At 44.7% G+C, this 26,705-nt stretch overlaps 1 protein-coding gene across 4 annotated transcripts in view; it reads left to right on the top strand.

Annotated features, from left to right (window-relative positions):
- Positions 1 to 26,705, top strand: part of MPP7 (MAGUK p55 scaffold protein 7) — a 681,636-nt gene that overhangs the window by 597,514 nt on the left and 57,417 nt on the right. For all 4 annotated transcript variants that reach the window (XM_063922017.1, XM_063922018.1, XM_063922019.1 and 1 more), the window contains one exon: positions 6,599 to 6,679. In XM_063922017.1, the coding sequence (XP_063778087.1) occupies positions 6,599 to 6,679 (81 nt within the window). The remainder of the gene's footprint in view (positions 1 to 6,598; positions 6,680 to 26,705) is intronic.

Below are 26,705 nucleotides of genomic sequence, written 5' to 3'. Positions count from 1 at the left end.
AAGCTTTAGAACTACCTGGTGTGCACTGGCTCCTCCCCCCATGACCCTTCTCCAAGCCTCAGTTAGATTTTTGTGCCCGAACGAGAAGGGTGCACACTAGGTGGCTCTCCTGAGCTGCTTAGTGAAAAGTTTAGTTTTAGGTTTTTTATGTTCAGTGAGACCTGCTGGCAACAGGCTCACTGCATCAAGGGACTAAGGGGAGAAGAAGCGAACTCACCTGCGTGCAGAGTGGATTGGGCTTCTTAGGCTACTGGACATTAGCTCCAGAGGGACCGATCACAGGCCCAGCCATGGATAGGTCCCAGAGCCGCGCCGCCGGCCCCCTTACAGAGCCAGAAGACAGAAGAGGTCCGGAAAATCGGCGGCAGAAGACGTCCTGTCTTCAACAAGGTAGCGCACAGCACTGCAGCTGTGCGCCATTGCTCTCAGCACACTTCACACTCCGGTCACTGAGGGTGCAGGGCGCTGGGGGGGGGCGCCCTGAGACGCAATAAAAACACCTTGGATGGCAAAAAAAATGCAGCACATATAGCTCCTGGGCTATATGGATGAATTTAACCCCTGCCAGAATACACAGAAAAACGGGAGATAGGCTCCGCCCCCTTCTCGGCGGCCTTATCTCCTCAGCACACTGGCGCCATTTTCCCTCACAGCTCTCCCCTGCAGTCACTACACTACAGAAAGGGTTAAAAAAGAGAGTGGGGCACTAATTACGCGCAGTATTAAAAATACAGCAGCTATAAGGGGAAAAACACTTAGATAAGGTTATCCCTGTATATATATATATATATATAGCGCTCTGGTGTGTGCTGGCAAACTCTCCCTCTGTCTCCCCAAAGGGCTAGTGGGGTCCTGTCCTCTATCAGAGCATTCCCTGTGTGTGTGCTGTGTGTCGGTACGTTTGTGTCGACATGTATGAGGAGAAAAATGATGTGGAGACGGAGCAGATTGCCTGTAATAGTGATGTCACCCCCTAGGGGGTCGACACCTGAGTGGATGAACTGTTGGAAGGAATTACGTGACAGTGTCAGCTCTGTATAAAAGACAGTGGTTGACATGAGACAGCCGGCTACTCAGCTTGTGCCTGTCCAGACGTCTCATAGGCCGTCAGGGGCTCTAAAGCGCCCGTTACCTCAGATGGCAGATATAGACGCCGACACAGATATTGACTCCAGTGTCGACGGTGAAGAGACAAATGTGACTTCCAGTAGGGCCACACGTTACATGATTGAGGCAATGAAAAATGTTTTACACATTTCTGATAATACGAGTACCACCAAAAAGGGGTATTATGTTCGGTGAGGAAAAACTACCTGTTGTTTTCCTGAATCTGAGAAATTAAATGAGGTGTGTGATGATGCGTGGGTTTCCCCCGATAACAACTGATAATTTCTAAAATGTTATTGGCATTATATCCTTTCCCGCCAGAGGTTAGGGTGCGTTGGGAAACACCCCCTAGGGTGGATAAAGCGCTCACACGCTTGTAAGAACAAGGGCTCTACCCTCTCCTGAGATGGCCGCCCTTAAGGATCCTGCTGATAGAAAGCAGGAGGGTATCCTAAAATGTATTTACACACATACTGGTGTTATACTGCGACCAGCAATCGCCTCAGCCTGGATGTGCAGTGCTGGGTTGGCGTGGTCGGATTCCCTGACTGAAAATATTGATACCCTAGATAGGGACAGTATATTATTGCCTATAGAGCATTTAAAAGATGCATTTCTATATATGCGTGATGCACAGCGGAATATTTGCCGACTGGCATCAAGTCTAAGTGCGTTGTCCATTTCTGCCAGTAGAGGGTTATGGACACGACAGTGGTCAGGTGATGCGGATTCCAAACGGCATTTGGAAGTATTGCCTTATTAAGGGGAGGAGTTATTTGGGGTCGGTCTTTCAGACCTGGTGGCCACGGCAACAGCTGGGAAATCCACGTTTGTACCCCAGGTCGCCTCTCAACATAAGAAGACGCCGTATTATCAGGCGCAGTCTTTTCGTGGGCAAGCGGGCAAAAGGTTCCTCATTTCTGCCCCGTGACAGAGGGAGAGGAAAAAGGCTGCAGAAATCAGCCAGTTCCAAGGAACAGAAGCCCTCTCCCGCCTCTGCCAAGCCCTCAGTATGACGCTGGGGCTTTACAAGCAGAATCAGGCACGGTGGGGGCCCGTCTCAATGAATTTCAGCGCGCAGTGGGCTCACTCGCAAGTAGACCCCTGGATCCTTCAGGTGATATCTCAGGGGTACAAATTGGAATTCGAGACGTCTCCCCCTCGCCGTTTCCTAAAGTCGGCTTTACCGATGTCTCCTTCTGACAGGGAGGCAGTTTTGGAAGCCATTCACAAGCTGTATTCCCAGCAGGTGATAATCAAGATACCCCTCCTGCAACAGGGAACGGGGTATTATTCCACACTGTTGTGGTACCGAAGCCGGACGGCTCGGTGAGACCGATTCTAAATCTAAAATCTTGAACACTTACATACAGAGGTTCAAATTCAAGATTGAGTCACTCAGAGCAGTGATTGCGAACCTGGAAGAAGGGGACTACATGATGTCTCGGGACATCAAGGATGCTTACCTTCATGTCCCAATTTACCCTTCTCACCAAGGGTACCTCAGGTTTATGGTACAAAACTGTCACTATCAGTTTCAGACGCTGCCGTATGGATGGTCCACGGCACCCCGGGTCTTTACCAAGGTAATGGCCGAAATGATGATACTCCTTCGAAGGAAGGGAATTTTAGTTATCCCTTACTTGGACGATTCCCTGATAAGGGTAAGATCCATGGAACAGTTGGAGGTCGGTGTAGCACTATCTCAGGTAGTGTTGCGGCAGCACGATTGGATTCTCAATATTCCAAAATCGCAGCTGATTCCGACGACTCGTCTTCTGTTCCTAGGGATGATCCTGGACACAGTCCAGAAAAAGGTGTTTCTCCCGGAGGAGAAAGTCAGGGAGTTATCCGAGCTAGTCGGGAACCTCCTATAACCGAGCCAAGTCTCAGTACATCAATGAAATGGTTCTGGGAAAAATGGTGGCTTCCTACGAAGCAATTCCACGCGAGAACTTTCCAGTGGGACCTGCTGGACAAATGGTCCGGGTCGCATCTTCAGATGCATCAGCGGATAACCCTGTCACCAAGCACAAGGGTGTCTCTCCTGTGGTGGTTGCAGAGTGCTCATCTTCTAGAGGGCCGCACATTCAGGACTGGGTCCTGGTGACCACGGATGCCAGCCTGCGAGGCTGGGGAACAGTCACACAGGGAAGGAATTTCCAGAGCTTATGGTCAAGCCTGGAGACATCACTTCACATAAATATCCTGAAGCTAAGGGCCATTTACAATGCTCTAAGCTCAGCAAGACCTCTGCTTCAAGGTCACCCGGAGTTGATCCATTCGGACAACATCACGGCAGTCACCCACGTAAACAGACAGGGTGACACAAGAAGCAGGAGGGCAATGGCAGAAGCTGCAAGGATTCTTCGCTGGGCGGAAAATCATGTGATAGCACTGTCAGCAGTATTCATTCCGGGAGTGGACAACTGGGAAGCAGACTTCCTCAGCAGACACGACCTCCACCCGGGAGAGTGGGGACTTCACCCAGAAGTCTTCCACATGTTTATAAAACTCGACAAGTATTGCGCCAGGTCAAGGGACCCTCAGGCAATAGCTGTGGACGCTCTGGTAACACAGTGGGTGTACCAGTCAGTGTATGTGTTCCCTCCTCTGCCTCTCATACCCAAGGTACTGAGAATTATAAGATGGAGAGGAGTAAGCACTATATTCGTGGCTCCGGATTGGCCAAGAAGGACTTGGTAACCGGAACTTCAAGAGATGCTCACGGAGGATCCGTGGCCTCTACCATCTAAGAAGGGACCTGCTCCAGCAAGGACCCTGTCTGTTCCAAGACTTACCGCGGCTGCGTTTGACGGCATGGCGGTTGAACGCCGGATCCTGAAGGAGAAAGGCATTCCGGATGAAGTCATTCCTATCCTGATCAAAGCCAGGAAAGATATAACCGCAAAACATTATCACCGCATTTGGCGAAAATATGTTGCGTGGTGCGAGGCCAGTAAGGCCCCGACGGAGGAATTTTCAACTAGGTCGATTCCTACATTTCCTGCAAACAGGAGTGTCTATGGGCCTGAAATGGGGGTCCATTAAGGTTCAAATTTCGGCCCTGTCAATTTTCTTCCAAAAAGAACTAGCTTCAGTCCCTGAAGTTCAGACGTTTGTGAAAGGGGTACTGTATATACAGCCTCCTTTTGTGCCTCCAGTGGCACCTTGGGATCTAAATGTAGTTTTTGGGTTCCAAAAGTCACATTGGTTTGAACCACTTAAATATGTGGAGTTAAAATATCTCACATGGAAAGTGGTCATGCTGTTGGCCCTGGCCTGGGCCAGGTGCGTGTCAGAATTGGCGGCTTTATCCTGTAAAAGCCCTCATCTGATTTTCCATTCGGACAGGGCGGAATTGAGGACTTGTCCTCAGTTTCTCCCTAAGGTGGTTTTCAGCGTTTCACCTGAATCAACCTATTGTGGTGCCTGCGGCTACTAGGGACTTGGAGGACTCCAAGTTGCTAGACGTTGTCAGAGCCCTGGAAATATAGGTTTCCAGGACGGCTGGAGTCAGAAAATCTGACTCGTTGTTTATTCTGTATGCACCCAACAAGCTGGGTGCTCCTGCTTCTAAGCAGACTATTGCTCGTTGGATTTGTAGTACAATTCAGCTTGCACATTCTGTGGCAGGCCTGCCACAGCCAAAATCTGTAAAAGCCCATTCCACAAGGAAGGTGGGCTCATCTTGGGCGGCTGCCCGAGGGGTCTCGGCTTTACAACTTTGCCGAGCAGCTACTTGGTCAGGAGCAAATACGTTTGTAAAATTCTACAAATTTGATACCCTGGCTGAGGAGGACCTGGAGTTCTCTCATTTGGTGCTGCAGAGTCATCCTCACTCTCCCGCCCGTTTGGGAGCTTTGGTATAATCCCCATGGTCCTTACGGAGTCCCCAGCATCCACTTAGGACGTTAGAGAAAATAAGAATTTACTTACCGATAATTCTATTTCTCGTAGTCCGTAGTGGATGCTGGGCGCCCATCCCAAGTGCGGATTGTCTGCAATACTGGTACATAGTTATTGTTACCAAAAAATCGGGTTATTGCTGTAGTGAGCCATCTTTTCTAGAGGCTCCTCTGTTATCATGCTGTTAACTGGGTTTAGATCACAAGTTATATGGTGTGATTGGTGTGGCTGGTATGAGTCTTACCCGGGATTCAAAATCCTTCCTTATTGTGTACGCTCGTCCGGGCACAGTATCCTAACTGAGGCTTGGAGGAGGGTCATGGGGGGAGGAGCCAGTGCACACCAGGTAGTTCTAAAGCTTTACTTTTGTGCCCAGTCTCCTGCGGAGCCGCTATTCCCCATGGTCCTTACGGAGTCCCCAGCATCCACTACGGACTACGAGAAATAGAATTATCGGTAAGTAAATTCTTATTTTAAACCCCTGGAACGATTTAGATCGATTTTAAAGTGAAAATAATCAACCTTTAGTAAGTATATCCCTAAGGTTAACTTAGGGATAGCCTTCGATGAAGGAGTCTCCATTGATGCATTGAAACCATTAATGGGCATTCCTACTGTTTGTGGGTGGGCCAATCAGAGAATGGGGCAGATTTCAGTTGTCCACCAGGTCTCCTATGCCCCTGCGGCAGATAGGAGGGAAAGAAAGACCTCTCTGCTGTCGATGGCAAGAGCAATCAGATCTCTGCCATCATTGCAAAACCATTGGTCAATGGCCATCCCACACACTTGCCTCAACGCCAGGTGCAATGAATAGTGAAAGCTAACTACCATGGATCATCCCACTATCACTGCCATAGCGTGCTGGCAGGAGCAGTATACTGGAAGATTTAGGGCTACAGATGTAGCCATGCTCATCGTGGCTACATCTCAGCGCGATCGCGCCTTGTTAGGCATGATTGCATGCACGTCTGTGGTGTGTGCATCTTAGATGTGCACGTGTCCCATTCGTATGAATTGGAGTGGCTAACTACGCAGCTCGGCGCCTAGCCGCACCGAGAGTGCCGTTTGCCACAGATGTAGCCAAGGTGAGCGTGGCAACATCTGTATAAGGGGGACATAGGTTTTCCTCCAAGGTTTGACTTGCTACATCAGTTGCAGTAAGCAAGAGAGGTAGAATTTGGGAGTGTGTTTATATGGCAGAGTAACGTACAGGAGTGGCCCAGTGAAAGCATCTCTCTCATTCAGAATTTGTGGAATGATTTAAAAATTCAAGTTCAATGTACTTCTACCAACTATTTAAGCAAGTGGGTGTTACATCATCCATTGTTAGCATGCTTATTTGTAAGGAAAGAAAAACTTATTTGCTGCCGTTTCTTTGTGATGATTGATGGCGAGAACTCCAAATTAAATCTATTCTGATTCCGTGATGTAAGATGTGAAACATGGGTGAATAGCTTCTAATAGCCACTGTACATGCTTTTTATGGTTGCATATCAAACAAGGTATTTCTTTCTAACCCACGTTTATGTGCCATGTGCTGTACATATGTTTTATGCTCACAAATGTTATCTTGCATTTATAGGACCTGTGGGTGTTGGTTTGAACGAGCTGAAGAGGAAGGTGCTGATCAGCGATACCCAGCACTATGGAGTGACCGTACCACGTGAGTACTTATCTCATAACTATGCACCAGAGGAGGACTCACTAGGGAACGTTAATTACTCAGTTCTCAGCAGATCTTACATAATCGCCATTCATCATGCTCACAAGATTTGAGAAGAACCTGTTTCCATTTAGACATACCACCCAGCTAATAGCAAGTTGTTGTTATACTTGTAGGTATATTTCACATTTCCTACCCGTGTGTGGTCAGCTTTGGTCTGGATACTGCACATTCTTGTGGGCACAAGTCATATTTAGTGGTCTACGTTGAGTAACAATAAAAAACAACAGTGTATTTCCACTAATTACTAGGTGGTGTGTGCCTCATTTGATAGGCACTTCCTCCTGTATTTCAGTATCCTGTCCTATGGTGTGTTTGCAAGTATTGTTGGCTTAGGCTGTGCAGTGTGAGGTTACATTATCTGTATGTGTCATGTGTTCGTATACCCTCCGCCTTGGGGCATCTTAAACTTTGTATGCAGTCAACAGGATTATGAAACGTTGTCTGGATAATGAGTCAGCAGCTGAAGTCTCTGAACTGTTTAATGTTTTTTTGAGGCTTGGATTATTGTGCGAGTCTGTATTCCCTAGTGTCCTGCACATTATAGCAGGCAGGAGATGGACCACAGCTTAAGGTGTTCCGGTCAAGCAGACAGCTCTGTCCGTCCAGTTTCCGTTTGTGTTGGATTTCTCATTATTCACCATAACATTTGTTGAAAGTGACGACGCCATGTTAACAATCCCCACAAGTATAACAATGAATCGATATATTCTACAGTGCTACCAAACTTAAAAACAAATAAAGCAATCATTTAACACACCGTAAAATGGTTTGCTTAACAATTACACTAATAGGTTGGGGTTCTTTAAACTGGCGGATCCTTTATATACATGCACAGCTGCCACATTAAAAGGCTTGATAACCGTGTTTTAGATTGAGCCATTTATTTAATATTCTCTGGAGTGATCACTGTGGAATAATGTGGTTTCTCTGCAGATGCTTTGTACAGTTAGTCAAGGTTACAATTTGTTCTCTAAAGCAAGATTTAACCTCAATGCCTTCTAATGATACATGTATATATGTGTATGTTTTTTTTTTCTTATAGTGATTTAGTAAGTTTTAATTCCTCATTTAAAATAATTCCAGAAAATTGCATTCATGCTACTAGCAATTTCTTATCAAGCATTTAAGTAAGAATCCCGTCAGAACAGGGCATCATTAGTGGCTGTATTATTATTATAGGCTATACAGTATTGTGGTCTTCTGTACTCATACCAAGAACTAGCATGGCGCATCATACATTAGCCAGGCAGATAGCAGATTACATTTTGCCATGGCTCACACAGTTCCAGAACCAGCTTTCAAGCTAGAAATGTAATTTATTAATTATGTACTGTCATTAGCAGCTATTTCAGGGGTTCCCAAATTCGCTCCTCAAGGCAACTTAACAGTCTCAGGTTTTAGGGATATCCATGCTTAAGCACATGTACCACAAAAATAGGAGAGCTAGTGAGTGGATGAGGAAACCCAAGACCCTTCCCACCTGCTTCTGGAGTTTATCAATCTCTCTTAGATTGTAAGCTCCTAGGAGCAGGGTTCTCCTCCCTCCTGTTCCCACAGCCCTCTTCTCTAGCACTTCAATGACAGCCTTCACATACTCATTGGCCATTTCCCCGTAATTGCTCTCGCTCGCAGCCGTTTGTGCCGTCACTATTGGAGACAGGTTCCACTTTTGCTGATTACTCCCTCGCTCCCCTTGCTTCCCAGCTGTATTGTGTACTGAGAATTGTGATGCTAATTGTTACCTGTGCTCTGTTTATATCTTGTTTACTGTAATGTTATACAGTGTTCTGTGTAGCCTGTACTGTCCTACTGTTGCCGTATATGTTCGGCACTACGGACCACTTGTTGTGCCTTAGAAATAAAATGGAATAACAATAATAATGTGATACAGGAGCTGCATGTGATGACAAGGTAAATTCCAATACCTCAAAAGAAGAAAATGCATGTCTGTTATATATTTTCCATACGTAAGACATGTAAACACTGCACTGGATTATGAAATATAGATTGATAAAACGTTATAGCCATTACTAATAGAATAGTGCCAGAAATCGATCAGTACCCTTTGGATGCCTTTGTGCGGAACGGAGGCCCCATTGGCTTCTATAGGCGCTACCTAACGGGTACAAGCGAGCTTGATATACATGGGGAATGTGGCAAACCATAGAAAATTGCAGGGGGGGGGATTTGAAAGTGATGAGATGTATAAGAAAGGGCAACTTCCCTAGGGTTCTTTTTGTGTCGTCCAAATTCTATTAGTTCTCTGGGGTTGTTCTTATCCTCATCGATAGTTCCTCAGTGGAGTCAAGTACATGTGTGAAATGAACAGAAATACAATGTGTATCACGTTCCCAACATACTGTATATTAACATGCAGTGTACACTTGTGCTGATTACTGAGCTGATGATTGGGATAACGTACCAAAACTTACAATAAGTATTATGGAGACAGGAATATCAAGATATCTTTATATCGGTATAAGGTACATACCAAAACTCACAGTGTACAATGTAGGGACAGGAATGTAAAGGTGTCTTTATATCGGTATATGATGCGTACCGGTACTCACAGGTTTCCCAAGCTCCATAAGCATATCATGGTTTCTTTTTCCTTTGGATGTTCCATTTCCACTAAAATATATGCTTCAAATATCTTATATAAAAGTTATTTATTACAATGACATAGAGTATACTACAAAAATGAACCGAAATATTAAAAGTCTCTAAAAACAAAAAACGGAGACAGGGAGGTTGGATTAGCACTTCTGAGTCGGTGAGGTGTCCAAAGCGGCAGGAGGCTTCCTCTATTTCTGCTAACAAGCAGAAATTGCGATGCAGTTGCAATTTCTGCTTGTTGAAGTGGGTGAGGCTCCGGTCCCCCAGCATTAGCAGAATTTGCTATCCTTACTAAATTAGGCCCTAAATCCTCAATAAAATCCTTTTTTCATAGAAATTGGCAATTTTGTGAGATTTGACTACATTTTACCGTTAGTACATCCTGCCCTTAAAGAGAACAGTGATGAGAAATGACAGTAAATAGAATAGAGATAGAACTTACTGTAAATTCGGTTATCAGTCACAACACTGACCATTTATTATATAAAACAATACATTAATTATGCGTCAAATGTCTGTTTAAGATGAAATCATTATATATTTTGAACTATCCTTATAGGTTAACTCAAAAATTTTCATTATTCTGATCTTAAACTGACACTTGACCCAGAATGAATAATTTTTTTTATATAATAAATGGTCATTGCTGTGACTGATAATCGAATATAAGATGTCTCTATGCTATCCACTTTACTGTCATTTATTCATTACAGTTCTCTTTAAGTGATATGCGGCAGGTTTTTTTATATGACGTTGCTCACCTAATGTGTCAGCACTTGGGCGCTTCTCAATTTATGATATTAACATACCAAACAATATTTCCGTATCCCTCGTGTTTCCCTTATATCATAACTGCTGGGTAGATTGTATGCTTTATATTGTCATCTGTTGTCAGATTGTACTGTATTTCCCTCCTCATTACTTCTGTTCTCCTCCTTTTTGCTAAATATATGGCTGGATACCAATGTGGGTGGTATTGCACAACCGCAGAAAGCATCTATGCAGCAGGAGGCATCTGTAGGAAAGAGACACCTCCTGCATGCACCTGCTGTCCGAGGTTTGCGTCTGAAGATGGAGCTTTGGATCACCATCACAAAAATCGGTCAGTCTGCTTAAGCCGAAAATTACACAGATTGCCTGTTGGAATACCTCTGCCGGATCCGGTAGGTCTGTGTCCGACAACGCAGACCCTGGACTCCGCACGCTGCGTGCTGGGGGCAATATGCAACCGTTTTATAGAACAGTCCCGCTCACTGCCCCTCCCCCCCACACTAAACAGGGTCTGCAGGCAATTGCGCAGGACCCGTTTAGCCGCTGTCACTAGTAAAGGTGTGGGAGCTGAAATTAGATGGCAGTCAGTAGATCTTTTAAACAACCTTGTACATGGTGTGAAGATTCCCCGGCACTACCATGTACTTTCCTATAGTCTTCACAAATAGATGCTTTATATGTGTGAGAAGAAGATTATGAAGGAAGTAGAGCATAGAGCTGGTCTGAAGTGCAACGAGCTCTAAATGCCGCCCCCCTCATGTCACATAAGGCATATATATATATATATATATATATATATAATTAGCATCTACATGCCACCACATCTCTTGCACACATATATCTGCTTATTACAGTAGGCTCAATATCACTACTTACCTTTAGGGATGAAAAAGCAAATACAGGTTGAGTATCCCATATCCAAATATTCCGAAATACGGAATATTCCGAAATACGGACTTTTTTGAGTGAGAGTGAGATAGTGAAACCTTTGTTTTTTGAGGACTCAATGTACACAAACTTTGTTTAATACACAAAGTTATTAAAAATATTGCATTAAATGACCTTCAGGCTGTGTGTATAAGGTGTATATGAAACATAAATGAATTGTGTGAATGTAGACACACTTTGTTTAATGTACAAAGTTATAAAAAATATTGGATAACATGGCCTTCAGGCTGTGTGTATAAGGTGTATATGAAACATAAATTAATTCTGTGCTTAGATTTAGGTCCCATCACCATGATATTTCATTATGGTATGCAGTTATTCCAAAATATGGAAAAATCCGATATCCAAAATACCTCTGGTCCCAAGCATTTTGGATAAGGGATACTCAACCTGTATCTGGTACAGGTTGAGTATCGCTTATCCAAAAATCTAAATCCCACATTTTTGGGTCCCCTACTGAGATAATGATATATATTATATACAGTATTATGTGTATATATAGATATATTATATAGATATATCATTTAATATACATATATATGTGTCATTATCTCAGTAGGGGAACCAACAATGTGTGATTTTGAATTTTGGCTAAGGGATACTCAACCTGTATAATATAATGAAAATAATCTCCCCAAATCATTATACAGTCCACCAGCTATCTCTGTACCTGTACAGGTTTAGTTTATGCACCTTTCTAAATATATGAATGGACTGAGTAACAGAACATTACTGAAAAATATCTTCTTCTTTTTTCTTTTTTACACCCCTTTGCAGAAGCGTGACTGCCAATTCAGTTTATTATTATATTTTTATTACTGGCATGTAAAAAAAATACTTTTCTATTGATGAGATTGGATACTTTACATAATATGTCCTATTAACACCAAGAGGCAATGGAGCTTTAGATTAGTGGTCTCTTAGATAAATGACACTAATTTATATTGGTATGTTATACTGGTATGAAATCAACACTCTGTACTTCCTGTAACTTCCCTTTCATCGCCTCTTTCAGTGAGATTCCAGTGTATGACTTTGTAGTGAGTACATCATTCATTCTCTGCAAACTAAACACCACTCATTCCTGACTAAATCACCGCCGTATGTATTAATCATTCTTATGAAGAGAGAGCCTGTTTCTTGAAGAACAAGTTGTTGATTAGAGTAACTTCATATCCAGGTGCATTTGCCTTAATGGTTATGTTATAAGTTCTCTTGGCACACTTTCAGTCACTGCAATTGGTCAGCAGGGCCTGATGGTTTGCTACATATATATATATATATATAAAGTCAAGTGCATCATCTCAACGTAATAAGTGTTGCTTGTCTTAAACAAAATACTCCTTAAAATGTGTAATGCTAAGCATCAGGCATTTTCAGCAACAAATACTTTACTTTTGTTCCGTCAAGGGCATGTGAAGTCGCTTTTCTCACCTTGAGTTGACCTGGTTTCCTACCTTGCTTTGAGGAGTAGGTAAAAAAGAAGTGGGCATGCGATCAACTACATCGAGCAACCACACAGCAGGCCCACTCACCTCCACAAACCCCGACACTCTGTACAGTATTTACTAAGGTGGGCAGGGCTAAGCGATTATAATCTGTTCACATTCACCTTATAGCAGGTAAGCGCTCTGGCCAAATTTACCATCAATTTACAATTCCCAACATACACTGCCAGCAAGTGACTGGGAGTAGGAATCTAATACATGGTCGAGTCACATTATTATGACCACCTCCTACATTTGACGTCAGCAGCACGTAGCCCATGAAGTACATCTCGTGTCGTGCACTGGCTTGGTGTGTATATAATGGTGTGCGATAGGTCGTCTGCACACACATCACTTGTTACTATCACGGGTAAAATGGGTGATTTATAGGAGTTGCAAAAACGGGTGATTATCAGCTTTCATGCCAAGGGTGGCAGTATTTCTGAAACGGCGCAGTTTGTGAATTGTTTGTGTGCTGCTGTGGTGAAGGTGTAGCGTGACTGGACAAACAGCACCATTGTGAATAACCGATGTGGAAACTGCGGAGCACCACGTGCCACTGATATGAGAGGTGAATGTCGGCTACGAAGGTGCGTGAGGGCCGACCGACACGCTGCAGTCAGCATGGCTCCAGATACCTGTGCCAACCTACCAGGATCTTATTGAGTCACTCCCAGCCCATCCGTGCTGCACACTGTGGTTACTCTGGCTATTAGCTGGTTTTCATAATAATGTGACTCGACCGTGTACATAATGAGATCCTCGGCAGCAGAAAATCTTCTTTTTGCACCTGTTTAACAAGAAATGTTGAATGGACAGTGAGTTGTACTTCACTCCCTGTCAACAATGGCTGGCTGGCAGGAGTAAGAGTACTTGTAACCATTTAACAGTCAGTACTTGGAAGCCTTTGCACATGTGATCCTTATTTTCCTGTTCCCAAATGCACAATGGACTAGAACAGTGGTTCTCAAACTCGGTCCTCAGGACCCCACACAGTGCATCTTTTGCAGGTAACCCAGCGGGTGCACAGGTGTATTAATTACTCACTGACACATTTTAAAAGGTCCAGAAGGTGGAGCTAATTATGTCACTTGTGATTCTGTGAGGAGACCTGCAAAACATGCACCGTGTGGGGTCCTGAGGACCGAGTTTGAGAACCTGTGGACTAGAACAGTGGTTCTCAAACTCTGTCCTCGGGACCCCACACAGTGCATGTTTTGCATGTAACCCAGCAAGTGCACATGTGTATTAATTACTCACTGAAACATTTTAAAAAGTCCACAGGTGTAGCTTATTATTTCACTTGTGATTCTGTGAGGAGACCTGCAAAACATGCACTGTGTGGGGTCCCGAGAACCGAGTTTGAGAACCTGTGGACTAAAACACAGGTTCTCAAACTCGGTCCTCAGGACCCCACACAGTGCATGTTTAACCCAGCAGGAGCACAGGTGTATTAATTACTTACAGACACATTTTAAAAGGCTCACAGGTGGTGCTAATTATTTCACTTGAGATTCTATGACGAGACCTGCAAAACATGCACCGTGTGGGGTCCTGAGGACCGAGTTTGAAAACCTGTGGACTAGAAGACCAGTGTGTGTGTAATACATATATGTGTAATATACTGTATATAAAATAATAATAATAATAAATAATAATTTTATTTATGTAGCGCTCTTTCTCCAACAGGACTCAAGGCGCTTTACAGACATCAAAAACAATACACATGATACAGAGGATTTGAGTAATACAACAATAGACAAGCAACACAGACATAAAAGAAAAACCTTAAGCCCACAGAAAGTATAACGCAGGATTGGTGCAGGTATTTTGGGTAATGACTTCCAAGGGTTGTGTATTCCACCCTCATAGGTACCAAGTGCAGCAGCCATCTTGGGCGCTCCGCGTAGGATTACCCAGGGTGGAATAGTCTACCCCTAGAAGAGATGACACAAAATGGGGGTGATTTCAGAGTCCTACAGTTTAGAGTAGGGTTCCAACAAAACCACAAGGTCCATGTATTTTTCATCCCATCCACAAGTGTACCATATGCGGCAGCCATGTTGGGCACACTTTGAAGGTTACACTGTGGGAGGTGAGCCATACAAGGGCCAAGTTCATATATTGGAAAACTGATGCTTATGTAGTAGTATGATGTACCCTGCATGTAGGGCACAATGGAAAGGTGTGCAATCAGTGGAGGTAAACAGTACAGGAAAACACATGGTGGGGTGGAAGCGAGCAATGAAGAGGAAAGAAAAACAAAAAAACAATAGCAGGTAACTAGTGGCAGAAGTAGGAGTGGGATAACATTTTGATCAGATCTTAGTACGGCTGGGAAGGAGAATGTGGGGGGCATACTCAGACGCAATGGGGATGTCTCTGCTGATCCTGGTCCTCTTCCCCCACAGTTCCCTGTTCATCTTGATGGTTAGGCCCAGGGGCAGACTTGATGTTCTCAGCCAGAGTGGTGGTAAGCCTGGTCTTGGTGTTCTCATGTTTGAGGCGAGGAGAGGCCACATAAAGTTCCAGAGTTTTTAGGTTGTAATGCAGTCGTTTGTTATCTTGTTAGTTTGTTTATCTTCTGTTTCCCTTCGGTTTAACACAGGTATAACACTGCTATTGATATTAGCTGCCACTTAATAACTAGCCACTTCATACACTAGCCACTGCAGCGTCCTAATAGGCCTGGCGTCCTATACTATACTGGTTAAGTAAGTCTCCAAACACAAGCTCCTTGTGATTACAACCCCCTCCCCCACACAGCAACCCTCCTCCAAAAGATGATAATCAACTACCAAATGTGAGATCACTAAACCCCAGTCCATCACAGTTTTTGCTGACTACAGATATTAATCCACTTAACAATTTATTTCAATGTATTAAAAATGCTTTATTTAAATAATAATGCGTGATTATTTCCTCTAATAAACTTCTGCCATTAGTGATTAAAAAAAATAAGAGGATTGTGGGGTACATGTACCTCTGTATTCCTTCTAAACCGGAAGCCTCCGCTAGAGAGGCCCTGTAGTAGCAATGGCCGGGTGTGGATTATTAGATCTACACTAAAAAGGTCTACAGGCAATAGGTCTAACAAAAATGAAGGAATTCTCAGGCGCCAATATGAATATATAAAAAATTACTATTTCTGCAGCGGGGTACACTGTGTTCCACAGGGAAAATATCGGGGGTATAGAGTTGGATCTTGATCCACAGGCACCAACAGGCTAAAGCTTTGACTGTTCCCAGGTCACTTAACAGGGGGGGCTGCGCTAGGCAGCCCTGAAAAGAGCTTTTAGAAGACTTCAAGGGCCGCAGCACTATTTATGTCAGTGTGACATACTTTGCTGCGGTTTCATTACCCCCCCAGCAGCGCTGCATACTCCCGCTGGCCGAGTTCCTGGGTACTTGCAGTGGAGGCGCTCCGGTTCCCAGGCACACCACCGCAGACGCTCTCCTGGATCGCGTGGCTGCTTCTTAGGGAGGAGCTAAGCGGGTCCCCCAGGCGGGACCCGCTGCTAAATCGCGGTCCCAGGAGACGGACCACACCGCTGGCGTGGACACTGTATCAGTGCAGGGACCCAACTATATCCACCAGAGCAGGGAGCATAGGTCGGATTGTGTAAAATCCGTTTTAATAAGGCTCCAGCATAGGGGATAAGGCGCTGACCTGTAGCCCCTCCCCCAGACGCCATCTACTGCTGGTGTTCCCGCCCTGGAGCTGCTTATCACTCTCCCTCACTCCCTGACCGAGATTTTGGCGCCTTCTTTTCAAGTAGCTGCGTCTGGTCTCCGGGACGGCAGGGCAAAGTCTCCTCTGTAAATCCACCTGCCTCATCAGCCCTGTGATTTTACAGTCACTTAAGTATTCTACATGTCATTTTAAAGAAAGCGTTAGTTAAGAACAAGTGTCTCTCTACCAGAATATGTGGTACAAGTGTTCTGATATATACATCCAGTCTCTGGCTGTGCATTGTTATATATATATATCTATATATCTATTTACTAGTCCAGTGCAGTTTTATTGTGTGTCTAAAATAATTTCTGCATTGTCACTGTGACTGTGTGTGCCTGCATCTGCTGTTTTATTTAATTCACTTTCAGTGTATCACAGCTATAGCTATCACTGTATTCTGTACCCTGGGGGCTAGGTGCATCAGGGTCAATTATATAGTGCTGTGCAGTATATACTGTTAAGTGTATTTTACTGCGCTCTTCAATCACCTCATACCGCATTCTCTGTTTATTTTCTGTATTTACTGTCACATAAATAAGGGAGTGTTTTGCAGGTATTGTATTTGTCTGGCTATATTGTACTGTTACACTCTATGGCTACATTCCCTATAATGTCTGCCACACAGGGTGGGAAACCCTTGGGCGCTCCTGTATCATGCAGTGCTTGCGCCAAGGATTTACCTGAGGGGGAAGTTTTAGCTGATGATCTGTGTACTGGGTGCCATACATCTCCCAGTCAGTCCGCAGCCCCTGTAGCCAATCAGGAGCCACCTTGGGCAGCGTTCTCAAGTGTGCTGAATATGCTTGTGACACGTCTTATACCCCCTATAGGACCTCTGGTGCCATTGCAGCCACATATTGTCCCTGTAGTTAATCCGCCCTGGGCAGACACTCTGTCTACCCAAGTACAACAATTAAATCATTCTTTGGTTAGACAAGTGTCTACCCCACGTCCTTCTGGGGTCAAGGGGTCATCTAAGAGGGCAGCTTCCTACTCACAATCCACTAATATTTCAGATAATTCTTCTGATGAGGATGGGGAATATAATGATCCGTCAGACACTGATACAGTTGCTTCTGCTGAGGAACCCACAAGTCAGTTTGATGTTCCTGAACTAGTGGAGGATATTAAGCTGATTCTACAAATTGATGATGAGGTAGATCCCACTACTGCCTCTAAGAAACCTGATAAATTCAAACATCAGAAGGTTGCTAAAGTAGTCTTACCACATTCTGACCACTTAATTGACATACATCAGGAACCCTGGTCTTCTCCATGAAAGAAATTCTCCCTGTCTAAGAAGATGCTAGCTCGTTATCCTATCCCTGCGGAGTTGAGTAACAAGTGGGAAAATCCACCGCCAGTGGACTCTCATGTCACCCGTCTTGTGGTGTCATCTACTCTGCCTGTCACCACTGTCACCTCACTGAAGGAACCGACGGATAAGCTTGTGGAGGGATGCCTGAAGTCTCTTTAGTCCCTTACAGGTGCTGTAGATAGACCCACTATAGCAGCCTCCTGGGCCGCAAAAGGAATTGAAGCATGGGTTCAGGCATTAGAGGAAGAGCTGCCTCAGGATATTTCTAACACTGCCAGACAATATCTGTCTCATATTACCACCGCCTTCCACTATATTCAGGAGGCAGGTGTAATGGCGGCCAAGGCATCCACTACGTCTATACTGGCTCACCGAATTATGTGGTTGAGGTCTTGGAAGGTGGACCTGGACTCCAAAAGACCTTGGAGGTGCTCCCCTTTAAGGGAGACATCCTATTTGGAGAAGATCTGAATAAGATTGTGACTGACTTGGCGACTGCTAAGAGTGTGTTTCTCCCAAGTACTAATCCTTTTGCACCGAAGGCAAAGAATACCACTTTTCATTCCTTTTGACCTCCAAAGGGAAAGCAAATGGTCAGGCGTACCCGAGACAGGCGCGTGCTTCCAAAACCACTAAGTCCAAACCTAAACAATCCTGGGCTGCCCATCAGCCTGCTTCCAAACAAGACAAGCCTGCTGCATGACTGGCCGGGTCTCCCCCTGTGGTATCCCATGGTGGGAGGCGGGCTTCTGTAATTCACCCAAGTCTGGTTAAGGACCACTTCAGATGCCTGGGTGCGGGAAGTTGTCTCTCACGGGTACACTGTCTCTTTAAAGAGACATCCCCCTCGCCAGTTCTGCATGACGGTTATTCCTTCGGATCCATTGCAAGCGCAAGTTCTACACCTGGTTGTGCGATCCCTCCTGGACACAAGAGTGGTAGTGCCGGTACCTTTGTCCCAGAGGGGCAGGGGATACTATTCAACCCTGTTTCTAGTCCCGAAAACCAATGGGTCCTTGCGGCCTATACTCAACATCAAATCACTGAACAAATTTGTGAGAGTGTCCAAATACCTTATGGAAACTCTACGCTCTATTGTACTGGCCATGGAACCCAAAAGACTATATGGTATCCCTGGACATACAGGATGCTTACCTGCATTTACCTATTGCCATGCCGCATCAGCAATATCTGTTGTTTGCTATTGGCAACCTACATTATCACTTCCAGGCTCTGCCATTTGGACTGGCCACAGCCCATCGGATCTTCCCCAGGGTCATGGCCATGATGACAGCCCTTCTCCGCCGTCAGGGAATCAGGATTCTGCTGTATCTGGATGACTTGCTGATCCTGGCGAACTCCCAAGATGTTCTCCTCAGTCATCTGGAACTGACGGTCCAATTCCTACAAGCCCTCGGGTGTCTCTTCAACTGGAAAATGTTCTCGCTGGTCCCTGCTCGGAGCATGGTGCACCTGGGGGCACTGCTGGACACACACCGCCTGTCTTCAGAGACAGTCCTGAAACTTCAGGACAGGATCAGATGCTTTCTTTCTTTTATATATATATATATATATATGTGTGTGTGTGTGTGTGTGTGTGTGTGTGTGTGTGTGTGTGACCATTGTGTTTAAAATATTTTTTATGCGGAAAACAAAAAATAAAAAAATCGAGATATTGATTTTTCATCTTAAAGTGTTGCGTTTTCATTCAGCTAGAATTTATTGCTTGGTAACCGTAATTTAAATCAGCGCAATAGCCACATCAATTTCTTTTAGTCAATTGGTCTACCATTAATTGTAGATATACATTAAGTTGACAGGGTCAAAAAGTCAACATAGAATAGGTAGACAGTAGAAAATGTCAACAGGGTCATAAGGTCAACATGGAAAATGGTTGTCACAACAAAGGTAGACACAATTTTTGTTATTTATTTTTTTTTATTATTTTTTTGGGGGGGGGGTTTGTCACTTTTCTGCCACAAACAAGCCCCGTTAGTGTATCACGTCCTCTCGTATGGCTCACTTTGCTCACCATGCTTCAGGCAAGGTGCCTCACTCCGCTACCACTGCGCTCTGCACAGGTTACTATTCCCAGTCGTATTCCACGTGGATGGTAAAGTATGAAAAAAATGAAATACATGTCTACCATTAGCGGTCAACCTAGTGACTGTAGACCTTTTCAGTGTAGACCTGTAGACCAGATACCGCAATGGCCAGCCCGGAGGTTTTAATGAACAGGTAGGAATATGCTTTCTTGCTTTATAAATATGTTTATCTGCTAAATATTTCAAATGATTGTCTTTAGCTGTATTGCTAATCTAAAGCTTTAGAAAATATGTTTTGCATGTTTTATTCTGTCACGTCTCTACAATTAAGTCATCTGTAATATAAGGTAATTAAGTAATTACTTTGCCATTTTTGGCATCATTACTGTGGTCAGTGACACTTTGCCCTTATTGTGTAACTATCACACGTGTTTGGTAGTAGTTTAATTTGAATGTGGAAGTTGACACAGTAAAATGAAACTTGTCTATATCTGAGAAAGCATATGTGTGACACTCAGCCCTTTGTTTTAGTGAGCTGTCTGACAGATGAGTACATCTTTAACAGTCTATGCAGCTCTCACTCCTATTATGCTACATGTGTTAAAATGTTCTGTTTGAGACATACTTATAAAGATGATTTCCTCTAAGGGACTTTAACCTTTGTGTCCTCCACAGGAGGCTGAGGGTTTAACGCAGGTTAACATATGTTATCCTATAGGGAACATAGCCTCTGTTGTCAATTAGACCCCATCAGCCGGCAGTGAGCGAGTCCGCTGGAAATCCACATGGATGAGAGATGGAAAAGAATACCCTTTATGACAAAACCAGATTAAAACGATCTAATAAATACCTCATTTAAAAAAAAAAAAATGTTCACTTATAAGTAAATAATGTTGGATATGGAGGGATTATATATTACTATGAGCTGTCGCTTGATTTCATGTGATGACTGTATAATAACAGGAAAAAGAGTTATGATTTTTTGGAAATCGAATTTGTTTGCTGTTTGCATACAGTGGTGGGAGGTTTTCAGCGCCTATCTGCATGGTGTCTCCCAAATGCATACAAGTATATAAAGTTCACAAAGGGTGCAGCCTCTGTGCTGTCACCTAAATACCAAGGGCCCTTTTTTCCCAACTGCAAGGGGTGATAAGACTTCAGTGCGGCCCAGGTTCCTGAGCCAGTTTTGTTGCAAGTCAGTAGTGTTGTGATTGGCATTAAAAGCTGTAACACTGTAGGGGTGCAAGGCGCCTTTTCCTGGGGAATATGGCCGCACGCAGCAGCTGAGGAACAACACAAGTCCAGTTTCTGGTACAACTGACCCCGGCCAGTTTTATTGAAACAGAAAATAAAACAAAACCCAAAAATAAAAATACCTTGCCTGTCCGGCACTAACTAAACATAAGATATTCCTAACTGTCACTAAACAAAACACAGAGTTCTTCAGTACATACTGTATAGCTTACTTGCATCAGAAAGCGTGTCTCTCACACACAGATCCTCCAGCCTTCCCAGGCAGTCTGCCCATACTAATCAGGTTAGAAGCACTATAACACTCTTACACAGCTGAAACCCTGATTAGCCCTCTGTGAGGCCAAAGACCCGAACTGGGCCCAATGTCTAGAACTCGCCTTATCTCTCTCTCAGAGCCTTTACCCAGCTTTTACAGCAAACTGAAAAGGTTCAGACAAAACAAAAAGCATTTTTCCTAGAAGTTAACATTTTCTAAAACATGTAAGACAAGAACCTGGGACAAATATACCTGCCCTCAAACACTATCCCAGTGTTCTTGTCACATATCCCCCTCCCCTGTTTCGACCTAGGGGCCGGAACACTTGTAGCCCCCAAACAGAAGATGCGAGACAATGCATCTGCGTTGGCCAATTGTGTTCCCGGTCTATGTTCGACAGTAAACTTAAAGTCCTGCAACGCTAGAAACCATCTAGTTACACGAGCATTCTTGCCTCTATTTACATACATCCATTTTAAAGGGGCATGGTCTGTCACTAGTCTGAATTGTCTACCCAAGAGGTAATACCTCAAGGTATCTAGTGCCCACTTAATGGCCAAAGCCTCCTTTTCCACAATGGCATACCTTTTTTCATGCTCATTGAGTTTCCTACTCAAATAAATGATAGGGTGTTCGTCCCCATCTCTGGTTTGGGACAGCACAGCACCTATCCCTACCTCTGAGGCATCTGTCTGTACCACAAATTCTTTTGAAAAATCTGGTGTTATCAACACCGGTTGTGAACACAAAGCCACTTTTAACGCTTGGAACGCCTTTTCTGCATCAGGGTTCCATTTCACCACATTTGACTGCTTCCCTTTGGTATGGTCTGACAACGGCACCGCTGTGGTCGCAAAATTAGGAATAAACCGTCTATAGTACCCAGTAATTCCCAAAAAAGCCCTTACCTGTTTTTTATTCACTGGACGAGGCCAGTTTTGAATAGCATCAACTTTATTCAATTGGGGCCTAATCAGACCTCTGCCTATGGTGAAACCCAAGTATTTGACCTCCTCCATTGCGAGGCAGCACTTCTTTGGGTTAGCAGTTAACCCTGCCTCTCTGATTGAGTCCAGTACTGCTTGTACTTTAACCAAATGGGACCCCCAGTCTGTACTGTGAATTACCACATCATCCAAATAGGCAGCTGCATATTTTCTATGGGGCCTCAAAATTTTATCCATCGCCCGTTGAAAGGTTGCTGGAGCCCCATGCAACCCAAAGGGTAACATCTTATACTGGTACAGCCCCTCCGGAACCGAAAAGGCTGTTTTTTCTTTGGCGCTATCAGATAAAGGTATTTGCCAGTAACCTTTGGTCAGGTCCAATGTGGTGAGAAACCTGGCTGTTCCCAGCCTTTCTACAAGGTCATCCACACGGGGCATGGGGTATGCGTCAAACTTGGACACCTCATTTAACTTACGAAAGTCATTACAGAAGCGTATGCTACCGTCGGGCTTCGGGATGAGCACTATGGGACTGGACCACTCACTGTTAGACTCCTCTATGACTCCCAGTTCTAACATGGTTTTAACTTCCTTAGAAATAGCTTCTCGCTGAGCTTCAGGAATCCTATATGGCTTTAAATGAACCCTGACCCCTGGTTCTGTGACAATGTCATGTTTTATTATGGTCGTTCGGCCAGGCAGCTCTGAAAATACCTCCCTATTTTGGATGAGAAATTCTTTAACCTGATTGTTCTGATCAGCTGATAATGTCTCTGACACCTTCACTGCTGGAAGCAACCGGGGTGAAGACACCGAAGGGCAAGGCTCCGCTGACAGAGACAACCTATCTTTCCAGGGTTTGATTAAGTTAACATGGTAGATCTGTTCGGGTTTTCTCTTTCCCGGCTGGTATACTTTGTAATTAACCTCATTCACTTTTTCCCTAATCTCAAATGGACCCTGCCATTTAGCTAGGAATTTGCTTTCCACAGTGGGTACCAAAACAAGAACTCTATCGCCAGGAGCAAATTCCCGTATCTTGGCACTCCGGTTATAGACCCTCTGTTGAGCACTTTGGGCCTGTTCCATGTGCTCTCTGACAACAGGTACCACGGCTGCAATCCTATCCTGCATTTGTGTTACATGCTCAATAACGCTTCTATAAGGAGTGGGCTGTCCTTCCCACGTCTCTTTGGCAATATCCAACAGCCCTCTGGGGTGTCTACCATACAACAAATCAAATGGAGAAAACCCCGTAGAGGACTGAGGAACTTCTCTGATGGCCATTAACAAGTAGGGCAACAAACAATCCCAGTTTTTCCCATCTCTCTCAACAACCTTTTTTAACATACTTTTTAATGTTTTATTAAACCTTTCCACCAACCCGTCAGTTTGGGGATGGTAGATGGACGTCCTGAGGTGAGTGACCTTAAATAACTTGCACAACTCTTTCATGATCCTTGACATAAATGGAGTACCTTGGTCAGTCAAAATTTCTTTTGGTATTCCCACTCTACTAAATACCTGCACCAGCTCCCTAGCTATCGCCTTGGTTGTGATAGTGCGTAAAGGGACAGCCTCAGGATATCGAGTGGCATAGTCCATAATTACCAGGATATACTGATGGCCCCGAGCAGACTTTAACAAGGGCCCCACGAGATCCATGGCTATTCTGTCAAACGGGACCTCTATAATAGGCATGGGAACTAGTGGGCTCCTGAAATGGGGTCTAGGGGCATGATACTGGCATTCAGGACAGGAAGAACAATATTCAGACACTTCTTTATAAACCCCTGGCCAAAAGAACCTTTGTAAAACTCTTTCAGTGGTTTTTTCTGCCCCTAAATGTCCTGCGGTAACGTGACTATGAGCTAAATCTAGTACCGTTCTCCGATAAGGCTGGGGAACTACCAGCTGTTCCACCACATCCTCACCCCTTTTGACAATGTGGTACAAGAGCTCATTACAGATGGCCATGTGGGGATACGTAACCCTGTCACCTGGTACCACAGGTTCCCCATTAACAATCTTAACATTCTCTCTAGCCTTTATTAAGGTAGGATCCTTTAACTGTTCAGACGCAAACAGATCCTTCTTTACCTCCAGGTCAGGCACGCTTTCAGTTCTAACTACTATGTCTCTGTTCCCGGCAAGAGGGTCCTCACTGGACTCCCCATCTGTCACTTCCCCAGCCAAACTAGCAAAAGGCAAAGGGACAGAAAGTTCAGAAGACCCACGTACATCCATAAAATCACCGGTATTATCAACTGGCTTTTTACTTCTCACATCTGTTGATAACCGTGATTCCCACAGTTTCCAAAAATGAGGAAAATCCCTCCCTATTATGGCCTCATGCACCAAGGTAGGGACCAGTCCCACTTTAACCATTGCTGACCCACAACAAGTTTCTATATTCACCTCAGCAGTGGCATAATGTTGGGTATCCCCATGTATGCAAGTTACCCCAATAGGTATTTGCTGGACCTTTAAGGGGTTCACTAACCCAGCTTTCACGAGGGTAACTAAACTTCCTGAATCTAGCAAGGCCTCTACCCGGTTACCCTCTAAGAACACATCACACATTTGTTTTTCCAGCTCAGGTGAAGGTACCACAGTACAGGCTAACCTAGCAAAGAAAGACATTCTGCGACATTCAAAGGCAGCATCACATTGCATGGGTTCTTGCGTGACTGGGCAATTGGCAATAACATGACCTGGCATACCACACCTAAAACATTTAACCACACGATTATCAACCCGTTTGGGCAGCATAGACCGTTCTAGCCCCATTGGCCTGTCTCCAGGGCCAGTGTTTACAGTCTCTCCAGCCCTGCGTTCTCTTAACCGCCCAGCAACGTTTTCCCACGGAACAGTCTTACCAGTCTTTACTGAAGGGCGCTGTCGAGGATCTATGGGTTGCTGGGTGGTCATCAGTAGTTCCTCTGCTGCCAAATACCTCTCTACCATGTCCACTAATTGGTCAGCAGTACCCGGGTTTCCATGGCTCACCCACTTGCGCAGGACCATGGGCAAAGATCTCAAGTAGCGGTCCATGACGACTCTTTCCACCATCTGGGGACCAGTTAATGTCTCTGGCTGTAGCCATTTTTTTGTTAGCTGAATAAGGTCGTGCATCTGGGAGCGCGGAGGCTTCTCCATGGCGTACAGCCAACGGTGCACCCGTTGTGCTCGTACTGACAGCGTGACTCCCAGGCGGGTCAGGATCTCAGTCTTTAGTTTATCATAGTCCCGAGCCTCAGCAGGGCTTAAATCAAAGTAAGCTTTTTGGGGCTCACCTGACAGGAAAGGTGCCAGCAGACTGGCCCACTGTGCTTTTGGCCAGTTCTCACGCTCTGCAGTCCTTTCAAACGTGGTCAAGTAGGCCTCCACATCATCAGCCTCTGTCATTTTCTGCAGGAAGTGACTGGCCCGTATAGAACTAGAGCTGGTCGGAGCACTGACGGCCACATCTCCAATCCGGGCTGCAAGGCTCTGCACCACTTCTGTTAAGGCCTGTCTATCCTGACGCTGTTGCCTGTAAAGTTCATCAACAACTGCCTGCTGTTGTCTCTTATTTTCCTCCATTGCCACCTGCTGCTGTCTTATATTTTCCTCCATTGCCACCTGCTGCTGTCTGTTGGCCTCCTGCTGTAGTCTCCAATTTTCCTCCATTGCCACCTGCTGCTGTCGGTTGGCCTCCTGCTGAGCCGCTGTAGCTTGCAGCAAGGCTTTAAGCAGATCCTCCATGTCGACAGATTTTTCAGGCGGCTTTGTAGCTGCTTTCACCCAGGACATATCAAACCCTCAGGGGTGAGTCTCAGTAACTTCACACTGGGCTGTATCTGCATAAACCACCGTTTTCTGCAGGCCTCACAAAGCTGCTGCTTTCACTTATGCGCAGAACGGTGTGCTCGCATTCTCCACCAAGTTGTAACACTGTAGGGGTGCAAGGCGCCTTTTCCTGGGGAATATGGCCGCACGCAGCAGCTGAGGAACAACACAAGTCCAGTTTCTGGTACAACTGACCCCGGCCAGTTTTATTGAAACAAAAAATAAAACAAAACCCAAAAATAAAAATACCTTGCCTGTCCGGCACTAACTAAACATAAGATATTCCTAACTGTCACTAAACAAAACACAGAGTTCTTCAGTACATACTGTATAGCTTACTTGCATCAGAAAGCGTGTCTCTCACACACAGATCCTCCAGCCTTCCCAGGCAGTCTGCCCATACTAATCAGGTTAGAAGCACTATAACACTCTTACACAGCTGAAACCCTGATTAGCCCTCTGTGAGGCCAAAGACCCGAACTGGGCCCAATGTCTAGAACTCGCCTTATCTCTCTCTCAGAGCCTTTACCCAGCTTTTACAGCAAACTGAAAAGGTTCAGACAAAACAAAAAGCATTTTTCCTAGAAGTTAACATTTTCTAAAACATGTAAGACAAGAACCTGGGACAAATATACCTGCCCTCAAACACTATCCCAGTGTTCTTGTCACAAAGCTCATATGGTCTTCAGGTCTTCAAAAGGATGAAGGACCTTTAATACCCACTAGATAGCGGATCTGGATCTTCCTTTCGCCA

Source organism: Pseudophryne corroboree, chromosome 5 (genome assembly GCF_028390025.1).
Source record: "Pseudophryne corroboree isolate aPseCor3 chromosome 5, aPseCor3.hap2, whole genome shotgun sequence".
In the NCBI taxonomy this organism is placed as follows: Eukaryota; Metazoa; Chordata; class Amphibia; order Anura; family Myobatrachidae; genus Pseudophryne; species Pseudophryne corroboree.
Note: the sequence above shows the minus strand (reverse complement) of the source record. Positions and strands in the feature narration are given on the sequence as shown.